The sequence below is a fragment of the Hippocampus zosterae genome, chromosome 10, assembly GCF_025434085.1.
Source record: "Hippocampus zosterae strain Florida chromosome 10, ASM2543408v3, whole genome shotgun sequence".
Classification (NCBI taxonomy): Eukaryota; Metazoa; Chordata; class Actinopteri; order Syngnathiformes; family Syngnathidae; genus Hippocampus; species Hippocampus zosterae.
In genome coordinates this window covers 24123754-24148383 of record NC_067460.1, presented here as the reverse complement: position 1 = coordinate 24148383, position 24630 = coordinate 24123754, and the positions used below count along the sequence as shown (strand labels likewise).

General features: G+C 49.4%; 1 protein-coding gene and 1 long non-coding RNA gene across 5 annotated transcripts in view; both read left to right on the top strand.

The window, feature by feature from the left end:
* The first annotated feature begins 1805 nt into the window (after positions 1 to 1805).
* On the top strand, positions 1806 to 2772 carry LOC127609030 (uncharacterized). The gene is made up of 3 exons (XR_007964454.1): positions 1806 to 2075; positions 2152 to 2293; positions 2564 to 2772. It is a non-coding gene; the product is annotated as an uncharacterized LOC127609030 (long non-coding RNA).
* A 1665-nt stretch (positions 2773 to 4437) lies between these two features.
* The window catches only part of LOC127608894 (stAR-related lipid transfer protein 13-like), a 39826-nt gene continuing 19633 nt past the window's right edge, over positions 4438 to 24630 (top strand). The window contains exons 1-3 of one of the 4 annotated variants that reach the window (XM_052078354.1): positions 4438 to 5866; positions 8375 to 8518; positions 11904 to 11937. In XM_052078354.1, coding sequence (XP_051934314.1) covers positions 8411 to 8518; positions 11904 to 11937 — 142 coding nt within the window. In that variant the 5' untranslated portion in view covers positions 4438 to 5866; positions 8375 to 8410. Of the gene's footprint in view, positions 5867 to 8374; positions 8519 to 9048; positions 9262 to 11903; positions 11938 to 17244; positions 17633 to 21952; positions 22131 to 24630 lie in introns of those variants that run through there. The other 3 variants (XM_052078358.1, XM_052078357.1, XM_052078356.1) reach the window with 3 other exon arrangements.

Here is a 24630-nt window from a genome sequence, read left to right as displayed (position 1 = left end):
CAGCTTGTAAAATGGACTTTAAAACTCTACTTGAAAACTCTAGTTTCAAATCCTGAAACTCAAATTTGAAACCCAAACAATTTCTTGAAACCCCAACTTCAAACTAGTGAGTGGTTTTTAAGGTTTGATCAAAAACTTTTAATCGCTCTATAACCCTTTCAAACAACAAATTGTTTGCCGGAAAAGTGGGTAAGATTGTACGACTGTCTGTGTCTTGTGTGTTGTGTTATTTTATGTTAACTGTTGCGTTGATGGTGGCGCGGGCACCCGCAGCGGCTCCTCTTGTTGTCTGATTGAGAGGGAAGAAATTTCATCTTGTGCTGTGTGTTGCACATACAGCGCATTAGACAATAAAGTTGTACTTGACTTGACTTGAGCCTGAGGGTTCGGTGTATTGGTCCCGTGGTTTGGGTTTCAAGCAGAAGTTTGACATGCAGGTTAGGGCTTCAGATTAGCTTTTCACACCAGGGTTAGCGGTTCAAGTCAAGTTTGGCATTTCAATTTGTTTCCCCAATGCAGGCTCGAAACCCTCATTATACGCTTTAACACATGAACCATGTCCCGAATCCCTCATTGTCACTCGGAGCTTAGAAACCCAAACCAAAATACATTTTGGAAACCCTAATCTCCTTTTGACACCGACATTTGAACATCCGCACTTAAAAGCCAGTTGAGTGCCGACTGCCAACAAGGCTTGTCATGAAAAGTGGCCACGGTTCGTCTTCCGGGCCTCCATCGGCGGATTGTTTGACCTTTGTACCAAAGAAGAGGCCCGTCCCACGTCAACTTGGACTGCCACGGGTCGCGTACGCGAATTCCAGGGTGGCTGCTCAGCTGTCAATTACAAGACCGCGCAATTGCAACACGGCAAAGAAAACGTGCGCGTTCGTCGCCTCGGAGCGGGAGGAATTTGCGGCTCGGTTTGCGAGTGCCGGCGGAGCGAGTTGCCGCACGCCGCCGTGTTGTTGTTGTTGCGCTCCATTCATTTGGAGCGTGTGTGTGTATCCAGCATTCCTGGTGTGTGCACATCGCTGACAGAGTTGGGGGGGGGGGGGGGGTAAAAAACCCCAATGAGGGGCTATGAGAGAGTAGTAACTCGCACACACACAACCGCTCTCTGCCGAAATGTTGAAATACACATTCATGAGACACCATTGATGTGTAATTAAAAATTTTTTTTAAATTTTTGTTCACCTGCACTGCACCACGAAAACTGTTTCTTCACACTCACACACACTCCTGAAGGACACCCCCTCCATATCCTTCCAACTCGTCCCACGTGCGAAAGCAGCAAGCCAAGATGTGCAGTCAGACCGCGGTATTACCGGAATGTCTCGTCGCGCTCGCTCGCCGCTTGCGTTACAAAACAACAACTCGCGCGTACATTTTTTTGCCGCTATGGTGCAGCTGCAAAAACGCCGGCGGGGGCGAAGATAAAAGGCCACCAGCACGGCGCGTGCCGCGCGTCTCAGTGATGAGATCTTTCATGGGGGCGGTGTGATCTGTGCGTTTTTGCACCTGGGGCCGCCTCTTGATAGGGACCACTGTCCCGGAGGTCAAAGCAAACGCGGTGAAGCAGCATTTAGCTGTTCTGCGGCACACAAATGAAATTTGCTGGCAACAGAAGTGAAGTCAGCCACATGTGTGAGTGCTTTGAAATCCAGATTAAAAACGCCCCCCCCCCTTGAAACTGCCGAATTAAGGCATTTTCAAAATCAGCACTTTCTTTGAGTAATTCTGGTAAGTTACTTCTTATTTACATTCCTTGTTCTAAAATGAGCGCTAACATAATCCTGCAAGTTTGATTGTATCTTTTGCGTGGGAGCTAACTGACTAAGTAACTAAGAAAAATGTTCCGACCGAAAGGGAAGTGCAGGACAAAATGTCCCCGGCTCGTATCTGGGCCGAGCTTTTCTGTTGGCGACTTTCAGGTCTGCACTGTTTGTTCGCTGTTGTGCTTCTTTCTTTATCAGGACTCGGGAGAACACGCATCTGTGTGGCTCAAAGGTATCACCCCCCCCCCCCCCCCCACACAAGCTCCATCTCCACCGGCCTTAGCTCATTCAGTAACCAAGGTGAACGCCAAGATTACTCACGCTTGCAGTTTTTCATTCATCTTCAAATTTTTTTTTTTTTGTCTTTGCGTGTTAGAACTCAGCAACTCCCTCTGCTGGCCTGGGTCAAAGGTTCACCCGTCGGCTTTTGGGCGATTCTGTGAACGAGGAAAATGTGAGGCGTTTCTTTGCCGGGAGAAGGCAAAACTTGGAAGAAGGCAAAGTCGAAGCAAATCCAGGTGTGTGATTTATGGCGGCGAACGACGTCACCGCTTTGGATTGCGATGACTCAAACGCGAGCCTCATTTCAAAGCCAAATTCCCAAATCGGGAGGCTTTAAAGTAGCACTTGTGAATATTTTCATTTTTCTATGGACCAAAAAAAAACAAATCATCCTGATTTGTTTCTGTGACCAAACGGATGTTCGCCTGGTTTTAGTGATAGCGCTATCTCTCACTCCTCTCTCTCCCTTTCTTTCTCCTCCCCCTTCCCGTCCGCCTCACAAATAGACATTCCCGCTAACCTTCTGGCGCATATTCTGAACCTGTTTGGAGCGCCGGCGAGGAAACATCAGCACAGACGGACGGGAGGGAGGAGGTGAGAGAAGCTGACGGCGGGGGGGATGACGAGCCCGCCTGCGAGTCACAACAGAGGCCCCCCCCGTGTGCGGCGGCAGTGGGGGCGCCCCCAGCTCCGTTTGGCCCACGCGTCGCGTTTCCACTCCGCAGGTGAGTCCTGCCGATGCCGTGTTACGGGACGCCGACACAAGACCGCGTTTGCCTTTGGCCGGACGTGAGCTCATCTCAAGTCAAGGCCACACGTTCGAGTTGAGTTAATAAATCCGTCTATGATCAATGTCAATTTGTTGATTAGGTGCACCATTAAAGTTCCTCGTTTACCCAAAAGTCGCAGACGCGGAAAAAAAAAAAATCCAAATGAACCAGGCTCACATTAATGCGGTGGTTACGTTCCAAAAAGTAGTCTTCTTTCTAATTCTTCTTTTTATTATTATAATTTTTTAAATTTTTTTTATTTTTTACAATTACAATGCAATACTGCGCTGAATCAAACCAAAGATAACTTTTTTTTTCCAGGCCCAACCATTAAAAAAAAACAAAAAACATTTTCACCCCAGTTTTTAGAAATACTGTACAGCATGTTTCGTCAACATTGTGGGTTTGCTCACGGAGAGAATTTGGGTTGATTTGACCTGTTACCTGAAAGTGCTGCGAAAATAATATCATTATTTATTATTCTTTCTCATCACTCATAACTTGGCATTTCCATCGGTCCGACCATTTTTTTTTTTCTGGTCCTGTTACCGACTCGCATCCCAAAAGTTAAACGGCGTATAATTGTGTCGATTCTTCAGGCCGTTGCCACCTGCAGCCTTCTCTTGTGTGTCGTAAGACTGCCAGGTGAGATCATTTTGCCTTGGGGCGGTCAAATGTGTTGATTGACCACGCGGGAGTTGGAATTCAGCGATGACCTTACGTGTCCAAGGTACGCGGTGAAGACGGGGGGGTGAGCCGAGCGGGACGTTAGCCACCGCTTGATGTGCCATCTCTCCTGACGGATGGCACTAAATCACCCGCTGCGAGGAAGAGCCGTCGGATTCCTCTGTAGAATGATGTCACCGCCGTCAAACAGATCCAGACATGAACGCCCCCCATCCCACCTCCCTCACCACCCCCAATGCCAGATGTTCAAATCCGCGGCACGCACGACCGCAGGGATGACACAAGAGGACACTCGCATGTTCATACGATGCGAGGCTAAGATGACAAACTCGCAGACAAATCAAGTCCCGACGTCACGTGTTGTTCTTTCCTCTTTGACTCCGTTTTCAGGTGATCCCAATCACGCCGAGGATCTTGGATGACACGCACGCTCTCAAAGCCCACAGCCGTCCTCGCATTTTAAGTCATGACAAATTGTAGACATTAACGACAATGGAGCTTCCGCCTGAGGATTCACACTTTTTGGAACTAGGACACGACGCGTTCAAGGATGAATCTCTTGGAGTTTGCTTTGATACGGAAACTGTTGATGGATTTATCCTACGGGGGCTTGATCAAGACCCGCATTTACACGGCTCACCGCAGGATCGCTCTTGTCCGAGCCAGAACCCGAAAGGAGAAGATCCTATCCCGGGTGGCCGACGTTGCTCCCAGTTGGAACCGGTTCCTCGCGGACGAAGGGACTGTTCTGTTCACGGCGCGGAAACGGATGGGGAATTTGTTCTCCAAGAGCCTGATCAAGACTTAAATTTACTTCGCTCACGGCAGGATCGCCACAGTCCACAGAACCTGAAAGGGGATGGTCTTGGTGGAGGTCTGTGCTGCTCCCAGTTGGAACCGTTTCCTCGCGGACGGAGGGACTGTTCTGTTCACGGCGTGGAAACGGCCGTGGAATTTGTTCTCCAAGAGCCTGATCAAGACTTAAATTTACTTCGCTCACGGCAGGATCGCCACAGTCCACAGAACCTGAAAGGGGACGGTCTTGGTGGAGGTCCGTGCTGCTCCAAGTTGGAACAGGGTCCGAAAGAACTGAAGGACGGTTCTGTTTGTCTCTGTCTCAGTAACGAGCAACTTGCAGTGGATTTACATGGACAAGAAGTTTTAAAAAACTGGAGTTTGTTGAACTCGACGAAGGACTACTGTGGACCACCTCCCGCTGAGGACCAGAACGGAGATGCTCTTCTTACTGAGGTGTCATTCTGCCGCCAGTTTGAAGCAGGACGGCACGTACTAAAGGACACTTTTGCGTGTGATGGTCGAAGCAAAGCAGACATTGAAAAGGATTTATGCTTTCAGGAACATGGACGAGATGATCTGAGCTTAGCTCCTAACCGTCCACGTTTTGCCCAGGACCACCGAGCGGATTTTCCCGAGGGTCCGCGCTGCTTGGAATTGGTTTCCAAAGGACTCGGGTACAATTCTGTTTGTACGTATGCTAATAATGCAGAACCGGTTGAGGAATTGTACTCGCGGCAGACTGGACGAGGACATGGCCCTCGAGACCTTGGCTTCTTGAGTCAATGTCGTGAGCAGCATAGTCTTGAGAACCAATGCCGCTCACGCGTGGAAGTGCTTACTAAGGGACTAAAGGACACATCGGTTTGTGTTGGCCTTGATAGCCTGGATGTTGTCGTGGAGCAAGGACAAGAGTCCGGGGTGCTTGGAGATGTTCTGGCTGTTCGGAGTTTACACGAAGAGAAATGTGGTCCATCTCCTGTCCTGGACCACAGAGTGGATGACCTTCTTCCTGAGTCTCGAAGCTGCTCCCGCTCGGAACCGAGACACAGCGGACTCGAGCAAAGTTCTTTCTGCGTCCGCCTTAGTCGGTTTGTAGAGCGCGACGGTCAAGTGTCCGTCAGATATCGAGAGTTGAAGCCTCAGAATTATTCGGCCGACGCACCCGACTTGGACTGTGAGGAGGTCGTCTTCAAGAAGCTCTCAAACATCCGTGACGGTCAAACATCGAAGAATTACCGTGCACGCTCTTCACCCGCAGCTAATTCTTGCCAAGGAACCCATGAACTGCCCCGGATCGTCAAACACAAGCAGAGCTCCATCACTTTCTCGGACTACGCCGAGAATCGCGCCGACGTTTACGGCAGCTTGGATGATGCCGAGTCCTCGGGGGACCAGGACGCCGAACGGCCCGACGGCGAAGGCGACGGGGACGATGACGTGTTCCTGGAGCGCCGAGTCCATCGATGGCGCAAGAGGCAGAGCGACTGCAGTAGAAGGTCCAAAGGAGGCGATACGCGTCGCTTCAAAGCGGAGCCAGACAGCCGGAGGAAGGAGGTACGCAGCCACTCATTTCTATTTTTCAGGATATGCTTGGACAACTTTTTCGTAGACTAACGTTTTGAGTTTTACTCGAGTCGCAGCACGCTGCCGTTATCTCCATCGTTGACATCTCAATGGTCATCTCGGCTGTTTTCCAATCAGTCTTTTTTTGCTCCTCCTGCGACAACATCAAACGTTTGACGTGATCACAAGCCTTTTTAGTCCTTGCGGGGACGTGACACAACCGGCAACCGAAAGACGAGCGCTCACTATTGTTCTATTTGTAGGACAGACGGACCTTACTGTCCCCAGAATTGCACCCCACCCCCCACGCACACCTCCCATCTCGAGACTAATGCGCCCTTGACTTGTGAACAAATGACGAGAACAAGGTCGGCCTCGAGATTTCGCTGTAGTCTCCTGCTGCTTTTGGACAATCTGCATTTTCATATCAACTCATTCACTCCCAATGACGTTTTTAGACGTCTTTTCAGACTTGGTCCAGAATTGGCTGGTCCTGAATGAGTTAACAAAAAAAATGGACCAACATGTCACCTGTTGCTCAATTGGCATTCTTTGTCCTCCGGAGCAGCCCATCCTCATTTGTGGCACGCGGTTATGAAGCCGACCATGAGGGGGCGCCGTGTGCGCGATTTTCCCCGCCGCTCTCTTGACAGCAGCTCAGTGTTTCCAGAAGCTTCAGCTCCTCTCTGCGCCTTGGCCTTTTGAGAGCAGACGCATCGGGAGTGGAATGCGCTTTGCGGCAGCCGTCCAGGTAGCCTTTAGCGCCATTGGTTGAGCGACTCCATGGTGATCGGCGGGCACTCTCGCTGGGTGGCTCGGAGCAGGCGCTCTTCCCTCCGCGCTCTCCCGCTCCTCATTTCCATTAGAAAGCCGACAGTGTCACCCTCACACAATGCCCACAATTTGCACCGATGAAGTTAGAGTTGGCCAACCGACATGATAACACCGATCCGTAGCGGGACCCGGTTGCCATGGCGCCGGGGGCGGGAGGATGGACCGATGGGGACAACAGGAAGCAACAAAAAAGTTTTTTTTTTTGTGTCCGTTTGTGAATCAGACACCGACCTCCTTTTGGAATGACCCCGATTCTCGGAGGTCGCGTTGCTTTGCTGCGGCCGCGACTTCATTAGCATTCAAACGTCATGGACGGATGCGAGGCCATCTCAACGCGGAACAATTACCAAAGTCCCTTCTCATGAGACACTTCATTCATTTCAGTGGGAGATAATGATTTGTTATATTAGCAAATTAATCTTGGTGACGGAACAAATTCACCTCGCGAGTGAGGAGCACGCGGCGCGATGCCTCAGCTTGCTGACGTTTCCTCTGCCAAACTCCGCTAAAGTGGGCCCATATTCTTTGCTGACCTCCTGCCGACCACCAGGGGGAGCCTCTGGGGTCAAACGCAGTATCAGTCAAACAAAATGGTTTTCGATTTCATAACTGAACAACACGTGCGCACTTGCGTGTGTGTGTGTGTGTGTGTGTGTGTGTGTGTGTGTGTGGATAGTCACTCACAGGCAGATCTCATCCTGAGCATTTAGTGAGTGAGTCCGTCCGTCCTTTTGATTTACGGCCGTGCACATCTTGGGGCCCTGCTCTCCACCGTGTGAGGATGCTCTATTTATACACGTTACGTGGGTGTGTGTTTGTGTTTGTGTGTATGTGCTTGCATTGAAAGGCAGAAAAGCGGGCATTCCATGACTGCCTGTCCCCCCCCCCCCCCCCCCCCACCACCAAGTCTTTGCTCTTTCACCCCCAAGAGAAGCGGCAGAACAAAATGCATTTCCATGTGGACCAATTCAAACTCACCATGAAAGTTTTTTCAAAACCTGTTTTTGTTCATAAGTGAAGAGGTAACCCCCCCCCTCCCCTGCCTCCCCAGTAAAATGAGAAAACGAGAGTTCTGCTGTTATGGAAGAAAATTTTAAGGGAATAAAGTCCAAATTTGGTGATGATGATGGTGGTAGGTGGTGGGGCCCTCATAATTTTATGAGAATACTTTGAAGTCATATTTCAAGAAACAAAATGGAGACTAAAGCTAAAATATGAAAAGAAAATGTTTGTTTTATTTTAGCTTAAAAATAACCATACCAAAGTCTTAAATTTGCATAATTAAAATGCGACAAGAAAACGATCCGATATTATCACAACAAAAATCTTAACTTGAACAAAAATCGGCCTATAACAATATGAATTGTAAAAAAAAAAAACAAAAAAAAAACAAAAACATCATAACCTAGGAGGAAATGAAATTGCCAAAGTCACAAGAGTTTTACAGCCCATGTTTCTTGCGATTGCATACGAGGCCTGTTTGGAATAAGAATTGATACAATGATTGCATGCTAACAGATGTTCGGTGGTTGAGTCCCAATGACTGTTGGCATTAGAGGGATACATCTCCATCCTGATGGTTTTCACCAACTGCAGGTGGATCTGGAACGCGTCACCCGCAAGAAATCGGGATTTACGCCGAATCATTCTCTTGATTCCTTCCAGGAGTCCCCGCAGCTCGAGCCTCCCCGGTCCGAGTCCATGAGCCGGCTGATGAAGAAGCTGGACCAGCTCAATCTGGACATCGAGGAGGCCTTGAGCGCAGGCTCCTCCCCTTCTGACACGCCCTGCACCGCACGCAAGAAACGGGTGAGGAAAAAGTTCTCTTTCTCCATTGCTTACTGGTCGTGTCGTCAATTGGGCCAAAATCAATTTAGCTTAGCGGCGTGTAGCTGTTTAGCTAGCAGGCGTTGGCTCCACTTGTAAAATATTCGCGTCGTCATCGCTGTTGTGCTTGACGAGGTTCTTTCCTCTTCTTTCCAAAGAAGAGGACACTGCCGTCTTTGTCGCGCATCCGTCTGACTTTTGTTTTTTTTCCTGATCCGGTACCGCACGTCCTCCGAGTGACGAGGACGAGCCGGAACAGGCGGCCATTGTGCTCATTCCGATGCCGAGGTTAGCGCCCAGTGCACAAAAGTCTCCTTTCGTGGGCCACAGAGGAGCTGTTGTGTTTGTTTCCATTTGGGTTCTTTGAGGGGGATGCTTCCCAGGGGCTGGCGAATGCCTGGCAGGGCATCTGCAGAAGCGGCCCCGCCATTCGCTGCCGTTGGCTTGACGGGCCGAGTCGTCTTTACTTGGGATGCTTGACTAGGTCATCGTCCCCGTCCTCTCAAAGGACGCATACGAGCTCTTGTGTTGGCGTCGAATGCTCGCCGAGGACTCGGTTTTCCAAACCGCAGACGGCGACCAAGAGTTTTTGTTTTGCTCCTGTCCCGTCTTGTCCTATTCCGGTCCGGGTTGGACCGGGTTGGTCGTGCGAACCGAGCCGAGGGGAATGGTCGAGCCGAATCGGATCTTGCGGTCCTCGCCGTGCCTCCGCAGGGAACAGAGTGGTGAGTTTTGCGACTTTCCCACACCTTGACGACGTAGCGCTCAGGTCTTCATTCGGGACCATGCTAATGAGCATCGCAGCCTTTCATTCATTCATTCATCTTCCAAGCCGCTTGATCCTCACTAAGGTCGCGGGGGGTGCTGGAGCCTATCCCAGCTGTCATCGGGCAGTAGGCGGGGGACACCCTGAACCGGTTGCCAGCCAATCGCAGGGCACACAGAAACGAACAACCATTCGCACTCACACTTAGGGACAATTTAGAGTGTTCAATCAGCCTGCCATGCATGTTTTTGGAATGTGGGAGGAAACCGGAGCACCCGGAGAAAACCCACGCAGGCCCGGGGAGAACATGCAAACTCGGCCGGAGCTGGAATCGAACCCGGTACCTCTGCACTGTGAAGCCGACGTGCTAACCACTGGACTACCGGGCCGCCCGCATCGCAGCCTCTGAAGGGAAAATGAAAGACTTTTAATTTCAAGTGCGCCTTTTGGTCGCGAAGATACGGTCGATGGAATTTGTTGATCACGACTTCCTCTGGATCAGATCCAGTTTGGCAGTCAAGTAAGACCGAGCACGCCGCAACCACGTCACATCTGACGGCCATGTCAATCGTGAGCGCTGAAAGGAGTTCAATTCCATGCGGGTCCGCAACCCGAGTCAAGCAGATGACCATTTTTTACAACTAGCAAATGTGGAAGCCTCGGTGGAGGTTTGCCCTCTCGAATTAGACGCCAGCTGTCGCTTTCTACTGGAAAGCGACAGAAGGCCGCGTTCAGAACAGCTGAGAATGTTTCAGGTGTTCGCAGCGCCGGATTCCAGCGCCGTCTCTCTGTTTGGCCTTGAGACATTTTGTTGTTCGGCGGGAAAATAAAAATAAAATAAAAAATGCAGACAAAAATGCTCTTACGTAAGCGCTCCATACGACGGCGGGAAGCGGCCATGTGACACAGACGGACTTCTCTCTCGAGGATGAGCAGCAAATTGGTTTTGGTGAAAAGCTTTAAAATACATTTTCGTAAATGATTATTGTAAAAAAAATTTTTTAAATTTGAAACGAGCAGGAATTTATTCATGTAATTGATTGTATGATCACAGATAGGCCAGGAATTATTCATCCAAAAACATAAAAGTTGAAAAATATTCATTCAAATTTTTTTTTAATTGAATTCCATTTAATTCAATCCAGCATTTCATTAGTAGATCTCGTTTTGTTTATTCAATAAGTCTATTATCGATCTCTGTTTAGAGTGTTTCGCATACATTTGTTGTTGCTGATTAGCATGTCGTCGGACTGTCATGCTGCGCGACGGAGATGATTTTTATTGCCGACAGATTGTCGGCAAGGTTCATTTGCGCTCCAATTGTCGCCTTGACGTTTTTGACGAGATCTAATTACCCCCCCCCCCCCATCAATCATTGTGACAGCGCTGTGTTAAAAACTTCACTAGCGCTACTCAAACGTAGCCAAGTGTCTTTTCTCCTGATTGCTGCTTTCCCTTTAGTTGGTGACAATTTAAAATCAAAAATAAAAAAAGTTTTTGTGGTCCTACTGAATGGGAGATTTTTGAAAAGCGTTTTGTTTTGTTTTCCGTTAATCTTTTACTCCCTCCATATGTATTTCCATGTCTTTGTATTGTCTTAAGGACATTAAAAATATATATTTTCATTTTACAAAAGTAATTCAAAAAGAACAAGTACTATACTGTTCTTCTTTTGTTTGTGTCCGCATGACTGTTCATACTGCCCCCTGGTGGCCAAGTTGTGAACATCGGGCAAAACTAATTGCGGGGTTAAATCCCGGCGGGGCGTCCGATTTTCAGGGCTTAATGGAAGATGTGGCGGCACGAATCGACGCGCGTGCGAGGACGGTTGGGACGGTGGGTCGGGACGGTCGAAGGGCATTGATATCGCTTGCAACTTAAAAAGGATGAATGAAACAATTCACAATTTTGCACGTTTTTTTTTTTGTCAAATGAAAAGTTGAACTCGAGCAATTTCTTTCCCAGGCCGTGCCCGAGGGCTTGGCTCTGATGAGTCATTGCGACCCCACAACTTTTGAAGGGAATGTCAACTCTCTTCTGTACTCCAGCAGAAAGATTTTGGAGTTTGATGATAAAATGAGTTTTTTGTTGCTCTGTTTTCATCACGTAAAAATATTACAGAGTGCTCGTTTTCCTAAATCAAGAACGCATACGTTTTGAGGGGATATTTTGGGTAATGTGTTTTCCATCCATTTCAATCGGAAAGATGATTTGACTTTTGAATGTTTCGAGTGACGAGCGCAGTATTTTCGAGAACGCGACCGGCCGCGGCCCCCCCCCTCAAAATATACGCAGCGACAGAAAATTGGAAACGCGAGCGCGCCACGCAAAGAGAAGGTCAACGGCGGTGGAAAGTGGCCGAGTCGCCGCCAGGGGAAAAATGTGGAAAGCAGGCGAGTGTAAATCACAGCAGGCAGGAAAACGGAGAGGAATGTTGACGTTGTCGTCGTCCAGGCTTTCAGCGAGAGGCCCAGCTTACCCAAAACAAATCTGTCAACTTCTTAACGCATTTCAGCTTACCTCAGAAGCTCCCGATTAATTTTGACCAAAATAATTGTGCGACCACATTGACGCTTACTTTTTTTGTTGTTCTTCTTCCAGGTTTTCAACACGATGACAAGTGAAGCAGGAGCAGGTAGGATGACGACTCTTCGGTGGGAATTTTCTGGAGCTATGCTAGCGCTACACTCTTGTAATGTCCATATCTGCTCAGTGGTTAGCATCACGTTTCACCCTGCGCCCCTCCCTCGCTTCGGTGGTGGCATCAGAAAAAAATCGTCAAAACACTTTCTGCAAAATGTTGCTGTGTGGGAAGTGCGTTTGTCGCCATGGTAACGCTATGCTCTAATAATGCCCATAACCAGTTCTATGGTTATCGTCACATTTGCTCTTTCTGTAACGCTTCAAAAATGCTGGTCATATGACATGATTTTTTTTTCTTTCAGTTAGAAAAAAAATAATTGACTCCTTATAAAGGAGGGGGGGGGGGGGTTCCGACGTGCTCTATATTCAAAACAATTAAGAATGGGGGATTTTTACTCCAAAAATGGTACATACTAAAAAAAAGATTACAAAGAATAGTTTTGTCATTTTACAAATAAACGGCGGATCAATTATCAAAACTAGAAATGAGGCCCGGGCGTCAGATCATTCTTTGCATCATGCTGAGGGCTTGTCGTGATGTTGCGTGAAGGCGAGGTGGAGGTTGGGGGGGGGGGGGGGGCTGCGCAGCTGTGGGATTTGAGCGGAAGCTCACGTTGCACTCTGGGGCATGATGCCACGGCACGAGTGGACGTAAACATTCCATGTCACTTTTATGCAACCGCTAATTGTATGTGTGTGTGTGTGTGTGTGCGTGTGAGAAATATGTGGCGTGACCAAGCCCAAGTGTAAATCTGGGAAACCCGAGCGTCGAGACCACCGCGTATGCCATCTTTTTTCTTTTTTAAATTGGAGTTTTCGCTCTGAACAGGAATGGACCAAAAAAAAACACCCAACAGATGCTGCGCATCTTTAAGTTCCCCTTTAAAATGTGACATGCCCCCCCCAAATGTCTGCACGTTTCATTCCGGTGGCTCTGGAAAATAACATCACATCACTTTGGGGGGAGGGGCTTATATTCTTTTTTTAAAACCATTTTTATTGTTTTTCAAGCAAAATTTTCCCCCGGGCAATGTTGTCGCCCGGTGTGGTTATTTAAAAAAAGCCGCGCCGCATGCCTTGGGTGGAGTCCAACTGATTGGTCGCCAATCGGGTGAGATCATGCGCTCAATTTATGAGCCTCTGCTCATGAGTGTAAAGGGGGGGGGGGGCCGCTGGCGTGAAGGCAGCATGAAAAATTCCACACATGGAAAGATGGAAAATGACTTGCGGTTTCCTGAGTGCGGAGGCGGCCAGTGAAGAGAGGGAGAGAAGAAAAAATGAATAATAATTTTTTTTAAAAAAGCGGAGTGGGGGGCGGGCTTGCGTATTTGGTGACTTTTTCTTCATTGTTCGCGCACGTTTGTCAATATTGGGGAATCACGGAGCGGGAACCTTTTTTGACAAGCGCAAAAATCTTTTCATCACGGTTGGAAATGTTGCATTCATAAGTTCGGCTTGAAGGTGATGTGAAAAGCCTCCCCTGCCTTGGAAGCTTCATCTTGACTTCAAATCCTCCTTTAAAAGCCTCGCCCGGGCAGCCTGAGAAGCCAAATTTCGGGCTTTCAAACCGAAATTCCAACTTTTGATGATATTTTCTCATTTTCCCGATTGTGCCAGTCAGCTTCTTGCTCGTGAGCTTCGGGTTCCAGGTCATGCGTGTCCACTTCCTGCTCATCCCGCCTCATCGAGCCGCTAATTTCAACTTCCCGTTTGTTCACGTTCAATTGCCCAGGAGTTTGTTTCAAGGCACCAGTTTTTGTGTGCCGGCAACTCCGGGAAGATTGTTTCCATTTTCGGTTAGTTTGTCACGCCGACATCCGTTTGGTGAGCTGCCACTTGCCGACAGTGTGCCAACTTCCTGTTAGTTTGCTCCGACTTCCAGCTTAGTGTGTGTCGATTTTCCCCTCTCGATTGTGTCGACTTGCATTTGTCGACTTTTTGGGGGGTGTGGAAATCAGTGCAAAAAATATGGAGCGATTGGGGGCAAGTGGGATGGTACTTGACACAAACCGGGTGCTGGAGGTTGGTGGCAACTGTGTGGGCCGCAAAACGAGCGCACAAAAAAGAAGAAAAAAAAAAGACTCAAACTAACAAGTCTGCCTTGACCTCTGGGAAAGCAATAAGCGAGAAGAAACCATGACGAAGCTCCTCAAGAAAACAAGATTAGGGACCACTTTAATGGAGTCAGCCCCCCCCCCCCTTACCCCCACCCCACCCCAGCCACCCCGTCCGTCGTCCTCCAGCCATAAGCTCAAGCCAGATATGCACCACATGTGTGGCTCCTCTGGAAAAATGAACTCGACTTGGGAATATGTGGTCAGGAAATTTATAGCACATGCCTGAGACGAGCCCTTGGGGGGGGGGGTTGGTGTTGGATGTGTACGCCGCCCGCGCGCTCCCTCAGCCCCGTTTTCCATGAGTGCACTCTCCCAGACTATTTCAGGGGGCCAAGCCCGACCGAGCCTGACCCGAGCGTGGAGGAGAAAATCACTTTTCCCTCACATCTGGCATTTTTCAACTTCTTGCTCGATTTTTGGCAACTTCACATACTTTGTTTCAACCCTGCTCGTGGTTGAGTAACACCCCCCCCCCCCCCCACCCCCTGCGCCGCCTACACCCCCAGCTTCGCCGCAGCGGTTTGTTTCTCGTTACAATTTCCCAAGAGTGTGCCTATTCACGGCGACTTTGTTATTTACGTTTTGTCAACTTTCTGTTAACGTTCGGGTGGTTTGTTGTCACACGATGGTGTGTGAGTTTGGGGGGGGGGGTTGTGCTCTCCAAACCTCGCCACCAGCCTTGCCTCACCTTTGCTGGATGACATCATCAGGTCAAGGAGAGCTAAAAAGGCGAAATTTCAGCGAAATGAAAAAGACGCAGATACCGTTTGCGCTGTGATGTCCATCTTGCTGACTTATGGTTAATTAGTTGAAGGTTTCCTTTTTACAGACAATCATCTCTCTTTATTTTATTTTATTTTGAAGAGGAAAAAAAAAACCTCTTACCTGGCTGACAGTTCCGGCAACTTTTCTAAGCATTTTGTAGATCATTCCAAGTACTCTAGAATGATCTCGCTTGGATGCGCTAGGAAAGGAAATTTCCTTGGCAAAAATCATTAAAAGAAAAACGAGAACTCGCAGAGGCTCTATTCAAATCGTTTGTGCGTAAACGTCCTGGTGGTCTGTGTGAATGTTTCCGTGTCTCAACTTCCTGTTAGTTGACATGGGCGGACGCTGGGCGAAGCGGCGGAATTCTTTCGCTTCACAATGGCAATCGAGTCAAACGTGCGCTTCTTCGGCGTGTTCTTGCTTCAAGTGGTCCAAAAGCAACAAAGAGGACGCGTCAGCATCGGGGAGGGTGGGATTCGCAGGCCTGATGGATGTTTCCTCTTCTGTCGTCGACTCGCTGCCACAATGAGCCGGGCCGCATTCTGGAGACGGTGTTTTCCCCCTCTGCTGATTCACGTCAAGACGGGTCAAAACGTGGCCACACTTTGACCAAACGCTCGCGCGTGTCCGATTCTCCCATTTGCACTCGTTCAGCCGTTTTCCACCTTCCAACCTCGACGTCCGACACTATCCAACATAAGTGAGACGTATTAAAAACAAATATTTAGCCTTCATATATTTAAAAAAAATAAAAAGCGGTTCATAATTTCATTTAGGCCCGGTAGTCCAGTGGTTAGCACGTCGGCTTCACAGTGCAGAGGTACCGGGTTCGATTCCAGCTCCGGCCTCCCTGTGTGGAGTTTGCATGTTCTCCCTGGGCCTGCGTGGGTTTTCTCCGGGTGCTCCGTTTTCCTCCCACATTCCAAAATCATGCATGGCAAGCTGATTGAACACTCTAAAAATTGTCCCTAGGTTTGAATGTGAGCGCGGATGGTTGTTCGCCTCTGTGGGCCCTGCGATTGGCTGGCAACCGATTCAGGGTGTCCCCCCGCTACTGCCCGGAGACAGGAGTGAGGATCTAGCGGTTAGGAAGATGAATGAATGAATGAATAATTTCATTTATGACAATAAGAAGAAATGTGTGTGTGGAAAAAGAAAAGGTGCTGCCCCCGGTGGCTGTGTGTCAAATTGACATTGGCCCAGCTTCGCGCGGCGAGGACTCGCCGATTTCGGCAGAGTATCGGACCTGGTGAAGTATCTTGAAAAGGTTTTTAAGACGCATTCCTGGGAAGTACTGACGGCTCCGATGAAGTAAAAAAAAAAAAAAGTAAAGTACTGTCGGCCAGCTAAGAGTTTTTCTCTTCACTCCAAAAAAAAAACAAAAGAAACCAGTGTCTGGAAAAAAGAAACCTGAAACTAACTAACCATAATTAGGCAAGATGACGATCATAGCGCAATTAGCATCTGTGTCTTTTTCATTTCACTAATCGTTTCTAAGAATTTGCAGGTCAAGTCCGCAAACGTGAGCCTTCGGACGGCAACATTCGTCACCACGCGATGACGTCCGTCAAATTCCTTTGCAACAGTGCTGCCCTTTTTGCGACTTTTCATCTCTCCTTGACCTGATGACGTCATCACCCAAAAGGTAAGCGACAGGTGGCAGCGAGGTTTGGAGAGGCCGCTCCAGTCGAGTTTTCAGTCGCTCTGGTCACGTTAGTATCGGAATTTAGACCAGCCCTGAACATCCGTGCGGCCGATAACGCTATCGGCCCGCCGTGGCCTTCACAATGCGAAGTTTGGAATTCGGCCTTTGTCGAGGTAAACTTGGTTTGCGTGCTTATCCGCCACTCTTTGGCCTCGTTTTTGGGGCGGGAGGATGTTGCGACAACGGCGCTGAAAGTGAAAGACGCATTCCTGCCTTTCAGGCGTTGACCTTCTCTCGACGGTCGGCGGCAGCTTTCACGAGATCTGCGGGCGGCCTGATTGTCTTCATGATGCTTGCGTGTGATTGGCCGCCAGGGCGGCAACCGTACACACGCTCAGCACTTAAAGCCCCCCCCCCCCTTACAACCCATTCAGAAAGTTGGACCGAAATTTATATTTGTGTTTGGAATTGTCCCATACTGTAGAAACCACACAGGAAAATACAAGTAGCTCCTTTTTATAACGTGACTGTCCTTTTTGTACTTGAATATATTTTAGACTGTGCCTTTTTTTTTATGTGATGCTATTTTTTTAACAAGTAGAGTTGAAATCATACTTTGTGTAACGTTTGGCCGCTCTGCCTCTTCGTGCCAGTCACCCACTTTCACATTTTCTCACGTTTGAAGTTTCACCTGAGCGTTGACACATTTCCCACAGCCATTGAACGCATCGCAACTGTTCGGGCTCTCGCCATGCGTGGCTTTCCTCTGTCGCCCACGCGCACACGCGCGCGCGCGCACATCTGGTGGGAAGCGTGAAAGTCGATTGCCATCGTTTCTTTACATTTCATACGTTGATGAGAACGTTTTAACTTTGACGTGGATACATTGCTGCTTTTTTTTCTTTCTTTCCCGGACAAGTGGAAAGGAGAAGCCGTTTGAAAGTGAAGCGGGAAAAAAAAAAGCCGAGGGATTTTTTTTTTCTGTTTTGGAGGATTTTTGAGGGATATACGGCGTTTAGTATGTCCGAGGGCGATGACGTCTAAACGGACGTCGGCCACGCTGAAGCTGCGGCGGTCTTTCAGCGCGCAGCTGCGGAGCTCCACGTCCAAAGCTTGGGACTTACTCTGGAGGAATGTCCGCGAGCGGCGGCTGGCAGGTCAGTGGAAGCCCCGGGCGAGGCGGCCCCGAGCCCGGCTTCTTACGCTCGAGCTGCATCCCGATTCTGGAGGGGTGGGCAAAAAACAAAACAAAACAAAAGAACGAACAAATACGGATTCGCCTTTAATTTATGACGGCGTAGCGTGTTATTTAACATGGAAAGTCTTTTTTTGACAGTTCTGATAAAATCAAGAGACATTTGACAGATGTGTGGCATGTGTTACGCTAGCTTCCAAAATGTAATATGACCAGGGCAAATATTTTTTTTGCCCACTTGTAGGAAATTGTCGAGGGGTTTTGGGGTGCACGAGACGATTGCACCCGCGGGCCCGGTGTGGCCACAGGGTGGCGCTATGGGTTGTCTTTGCATTGAAACTAGTCAGACGTTCGGTATCAAAGCTATATCGTTCATCCAGTATGTACACTTTTTAAGCTTTCACATTCCTGCATGTCGAGAGTCCTTTTCTCTCATAGTGGAGCGGAGGGTATCATGTCTGCCTCACAGTGGAGGGGTTCTGGGTTTGAATCTAAATCTTGTTGAAAACCATAATGTTCCCGCGTGGGTTTTGACGGGGTAAATTCAAGATTCTAAATCAAGCTGGTTGTGTGAGGAGGACTGTAACCTGCGATTGGCCGGCGACCAATCTGCGGTGCAGTCGGGACAGGCTTCAGGTCACTCGTGACCCAAAAGACGACGTAGGCGACGGGAAACGGAGTGATTTTAGAAGTAGCCGCATCTTGCAGTGCGAGGCGATCGGCCGTGTAGCAAGTGACACATGAACGCCAGCCGCCTTGGCGTGGGAACGGCACGCTACGAGGAGATGAAGTCACGATAGTAGAGTGCAGATGTTGCATGCGCTCCTTCTCCAACGATTTGCGCCCGGGGACACTTTACAAGGGAGAAATTTTCCCAAGGACTCAGTTTGACGTGTACCTCTAAAACCAGGAATTTAGAAGTTGAAACATTTTTAGAAAAAAAAAAGTCAGGATGTTATGATCACAACATCGAAGAACAACAAAAAAAAGTTGGAATGTTGACAATGCTCAAATTCGGCCCGATTATTGGTATGTGTTTGCCTCACACCACTGTTGAGGATTTGTAGACATGTCAGATATTCGGGCCTTTGCAGACTTTGAATGCCGAGTGTGAGTCAATCCTCAATTTCGGCCTGGTCGTTGCCGTGTACGCACACCACAAAATAATCACCCATGCTAAATTTTAGCCCGATGATCAGCACAAGATGATTACTTGAGACTCATCTTTAAATCTGGCCCTTTTGCTGACTTGAATGCAGAAGTCAGATTTGTCTCCGTTATCGCTAATTAGCGGCGGGAACGCAGCCACGCTCAAAGTGGGGAAATCCCAGCCGGGACGACGATTCTGCTAATTGATCGAATTCCCTTCCGAGCTGCCAGCCGTGCTGACTCAGGCGCCGTGAGTGGAAGCACCTGCGCTGATGACGAAGGGCCCATTTGGCTTCCCCCGTAGCAGTCGCCCAGCGCGGAACCGCAGACGGCAAGGCGTGCCGGGACACGTTTGCTAGCGGTCGACGCCGGAGCTGTTCCACTTTGAGCTCGACCCGCCCACGGCGCACGAGGTCTCTCTCTCTCTCAAATTTGAAACGCCGTCAAAACTTGACAAAATATCGCCTTCAAAGTCTCACCTCATGTCCTTTCATTTGTGTGAAACTATTCCGACTGAACGAGTCCAACCAGCTTTCCGTAAGTTACGTTAGCCTGAAACGGAAAAGCGTTGACGCCGGAAAGCCATCACGTTACCAATTAATTCTTTTCTTATGAGCTATTTTATGCCACTTTTGCCATCTTTTGACATTTGTAACATAATTTAGACTTATTGAGTCTTGACTACAGTGAAACTCCTCTACAATGAAATCATATATGCAGCAAGGAATTTTTCACAACAGGGGGGTTTTCACTGTAACAAATTTGATCTCTACACACACACAAAACAAAAACGTATATGTACCCGCACACATAAACGTACGTGTACTCTTTATTTTAATTTCAATCGTGCATAAGTATGAGCACACACTTATTTGACACTTCATATAGTCAGTGTACTGTTGTATATGTTAGTTGCTCCATGTACAGCACTTTGTATGCAGCGATGGCTGTTTGAAAGTGCTCGAGAAATACTCTTGACTTGAATTGAGTGGGTTTTCTCCGGGTGCTCCGGTTTCCTCCCACATTCCAAAAATATGCATGGCAGGCTGATTGAACACTCTAAATTGTCCCTAGGTGTGAGTGCGAATGGTTGTTCGTCTCTGTGTGCCCTGCGATTGGCTGGCAACCGATTCAGGGTGTCCCCCGCCTACTGCCCGGAGACAGCTGGGATAGGCTCCAGCACCCCCCGTGACCCTAGTGAGGATCAAGCGGTTAGGAAGATGAATGAATGAATGAATGAATGAATTGAATCTTAAACGTGTACGCTATATCGCACACGACCTTTGTACCTTAACATTACAACAACTATTGTTCAAAAGAAAGAAAGAAATCAATAAAATGGCCCCGGACGAGTTCCCGCATCTTATTTGTGGTCGGTTATGAGCTGGCGGTGGATTCCGTGAGGCGATGGGCACAACGTGGCATTGGAATGCACCCGCCGAGACGTCTAGCGAGGAAGTAAACACAGCAGTCACAGTTTGGAGGGGGCGGGGCTTAACCCCACGCCAACCATCGTGCTGCCGCTCATGTGTACGGTAGTTATTCTCTGAATGAAGCCAGGTGTTTGTGTTCCGCCCCGATGAAATCACCCAAGTGATGTGACTCCATCGCACGCCGCTTAAAAAAGCAACTCCACCTGAGAGTGTGTGTGTGTGTGTGTGTGTTTGGCGTCTAATCCTAGGAGACGTTTATGAAAACCCCCGAAGTGTGCGGCTGAATTGTGCTCTTTGTGAGCTTAAGCCGGACTGGGTTGGATGGTGGGGGGGTGCACAGACAAGGGCTGCGTGTTTAACGTGGTCACATGGCGCCACGCCGACACAGGCGGGACTGTGTGGCACAAAGTAGCGGCGTCACCGCGAGCGTGGGCCGGATCCTGAGAGGGACTGGGCGCGTCCGGATGTGGACTTTAATACAGGTGCGCGGAGAATGCTGTCGTCGAGTCGTAAAGTGGAGAAAAAATAAATAAAAAGCACATGTTGGAGTGAGTGCCTGAACGTGCGCCGCCAAGGCCGAAAATGGGCTTTTGGGAAAATTCCGCCGCTGAAGAAGCCTGAAAAAACATTCAGGAAGTCGGCCATTTTGGTCTGAAGTCATCATTTGCAGGGGCAAAGTTGATGATAAATTCTGAAAACTCAGCCGCCGAAGCCAGATTCATATTGAAACTTAAGATTTGGTTGGCATATCTATCATTAGTAAACCCACAAAAAAATCTCAAGAAGCCACGTCTGAAAAGCTTCGAAGCAGACGTTTGAAGGTCTTGAGATTTTATCCGATGGCGACCAAATTTGAGCTTCATCCAAGCCATTGACAGATTTCAGTTTTCACTAATGGGTTGGATTTCTCTCAGGAAGCCACCCTCCGGGATTTGCCGAACCTTTTTGACGCTCGGGCCAAACCGGGGGCATCTTAATGCCAGGGAACCACATCAGTGAGTTGAGGAGCTTCATTTTGTCAAAAGCAGTCATCGACTTCTCACTTGAGCGTGTGGACGGACTTGATCGTGGTTATCGGGCCAGGCTTGAATTTGCCATTAGCTCCAAAGGGTGCTGACAATTTGAGGGGACCTGTTGAGAGGCCTCTTTGGAGTGTTGGGGGGGGGGGGGGTGTTTGTGTCATGCGCTTGAACTGAATTCAGCATTCTCCAGCCAGCAAAACAGCTTGAGGCGGTCTTGTGCCAGCACCATTCGGTCACTTCCTGGGCCTCGCCTGACTCTGCGTGTCCGGCCACACTAGACGACTTGTTCAGGAGCAGGGTGGATTCAATGTAAAAAATAGAAACAAACAAACCCCCCCCCCCCCCCTCCACACTATTTTTCTAAGCCCACCCCAACTACGCTCCTTACTCATTCGGTCAGCATTCCATCGGCAATTTATTTTTCCCTCCCGTGCTAACCGGCCTTCACACAAACCCTGGATTCAGCTCTGCGAGGTGGGCTGGGCCCCCACAGCCTCACGGCCATTGGCCTTCCCCCGGATGACGTGACCACTCCTGACACCCCCCACCCCCTGTGTGCCGTCCCACTCGGCTCACTCGAGGATTTTTGCACCTCTGCGTGAAGAGTCCCCGGCCACTCCGGTTGGATTGCTTTAGCCGGAGCTGCGAGTATTTTTTTCTCCCCCCCCCCCTTCCCCCCACCTTTGGACGGACATGTTTCGAGAACTCCAGGAGTCCTCGGGCAGCGAGTGTCTGGGAAGCATGACCCCAGAGAGCCGGGACATCTATCTGAGGATGGACCACCGCCGTCGGCGCTCCGGTTACAGGCTGGGACGGATCATTGCCAGGGAGCAGCTCCTCAAGAGGATAGCTGGAGGTAGGCGGGGGGCGGGGGGGGGGGGGGGGCACAGTGAGAGAATCCTAGGAATTGGTCCCACATGGCTAAAGTTGGGCTGCCATTCTCACTTTTAGCCATGACGCTACGGTCGTTTTGGTCCGCTCAAGTCCTCGGGGGATGGACTGAGTTCTTTCAAGAGAACTGCAGAACAAATCTGAATTTCCTGACTTGTGGATTGTGTTATGTCGAGTATATTAATGAGAATCTGTTTCTACTTCAGCCATTGCTGTTCCGCCGAGGTTCCGTTTGTTTCCAAACGGTTGCTGAATGTCAAAACAAAGAAGGTATTTTTGCATGTCTGGACCAGGCACCCCAACACCCAAATTATTCGTACATTTAAGAAAAAAAAAATAGCGGCCCGGTAGTCCAGTGGTTAGCACGTCGGCTTCACAGTGCAGAGGTACCCGGTTCGATTCCAGCTCCGGCCTCCCTGTGTGGAGTTTGCATGTTCTCCCCCCGGGCCTGCGTGGGTTTTCTCCGGGTGCTCCGGTTTCCTCCCACATTCCCAAAACATGCGTGGCATTCTAATTGGGCACTCTAAATTGTCCCTCGGTGTGAGTTTGAGCGTGGATGGGATAAATGCTCGTTAGATATCAAAAACGTTGATGTATAATTGTTCATATTATGGTTAACGCGTCCGCCTCACAGTGCAGACCTCCGGGGTTTGATTCAAGGGTTTGCGTGGCTTTTCTCCGGGTCCTATTCCCAAGTTCTAAAAACATGCACGGCAGGTTAACGGAATGCTCCAAATTGTCCCGAGGTGTTATTGCGGCTGCGGATGGTTGTTGGTCTCTGTGTGCCCTACGATTGGCTGGCCAACAGTTCGAGGTGTCCCCCCCCCGCCTACTGCCCGAAGGCGGCTGGGATAGGCTCCGGCATGCCCGCGATCCTCGTGAGGGTAAGGGGTTCAAATAATAGATGAATGTAGAGAAAAAGGCGTTGCTTGCGCGCTAGCGGGTGTAGTCATCCCGTTGGCGTACGTGATATTCCAGCATAAGCATACACGCATACACGCATTTTGTGCTTTCATAATCAAGATAAGATAAGATAAGATATCCTTTATTTGTCCCACAATGGGGACATCCATGTCGAGCAGAAGACTCTCCTCCTCTCCCACAGTTCAGGGCATCCACTTGAATTTAATTTTCCCACCTCACGAGAGCAATTTCCGACGTAGAAACCCTAGCCGCAAATGCTAATGCTAAAAACAATGTTAATAACAAGGCAGTATGCTGGAAAAAAATGAGTGGTAAAATTCACGCTGGGGGGGGTACGGGAAGGAATGAGGGGCGAGCCCTTGTTGTGTTCCTTTCCACATCAGCTGATTGTCTCTGGCAAAAGGTCGCCGCGTACTGCCGTGCGGGCATGTTGTGTGTGCGTGTGTGTATATACGTGCCGACAAACTTGACCTTCAGCCAACGTGAGGGTGTTGCGGGTGCGGTAAATAATTCCTATTGACTGACAATAGAGAGGCAGAAGGGAGGCTGTTATGTAACGAGCCGCTGGGGTGTAAACATTGATGAGAGCTGGATGGACCCTTGACGGCTTTACGAGGATCCGGCACGATTCTTGACATTCATCTGGAGATTTATGGAGGTAAAAAAAAGGGGCAACGGTTTACTTCGGAATAGTTTCTTCTGTTTATTTCCGCTCTGCGCGTTGAAGGTGACGATGATGGCTGTCACCGTGACACCCGCCGTATGCAAACCAGCGCTTACGCGGCTCGATGGCCTCCACCCCCCCCCCCCCCCCCATATTTTGGTCCTTATGACAGCTTTCTTTCCAGTCACGCTCAAGCGGCTCCGCTGAGTCAGACGCCTCATGTGGTTCCCCCCGCCACACGGGGACACGCGTTACTTTCTTGCACGGGGAAATGTGACCCTTTGACATCGTCGGCGCATCTGCCGTCATGTCAACCCCGAACCCTCGATTTCGCTTCCGCTCCGAAGAAGTGCTTTATACCCGAAGTTAGTTCAACTAGCAGGCGGCCCGGTAGTCCAGTGGTTAGCACGTGGGCTTCACAGTGCAGAGGTACCGGGTTCGATTCCAGCTCCGGCCTCCCTGTGTGGAGTTTGCATGTTCTCCCCGGGCCTGCGTGGGTTTTCTCCGGGTGCTCCGGTTTCCTCCCACATTCCAAAAACATGCATGGCAGGCTGATTGGACGCTCTAAATTGTCCCTAGGTGTGAGTGTGAGCGTGGATGGTTGTTGGTCTCTGTGTGCCCTGCGATTGGCTGGCAACCGATTCAGGGTGTCCCCCGCCTACTGCCCGAAGACGGCTGGGATAGGCTCCAGCACCCCCCGCGACCCTAGTGAGGATTAAGCGGTAAGGAAAATGGATGGATGGATAGTTCAACTAGCATGCCGTGCTAATGCTATGCTTTAGCGTTACCGTCTGCGCCGCGCTTCCGTGCTTGAGACGTCTCCGTGTCCGCTACATGGACAACGATCACATTTCAGTGCCTTTGGCTGCCTGCGGTC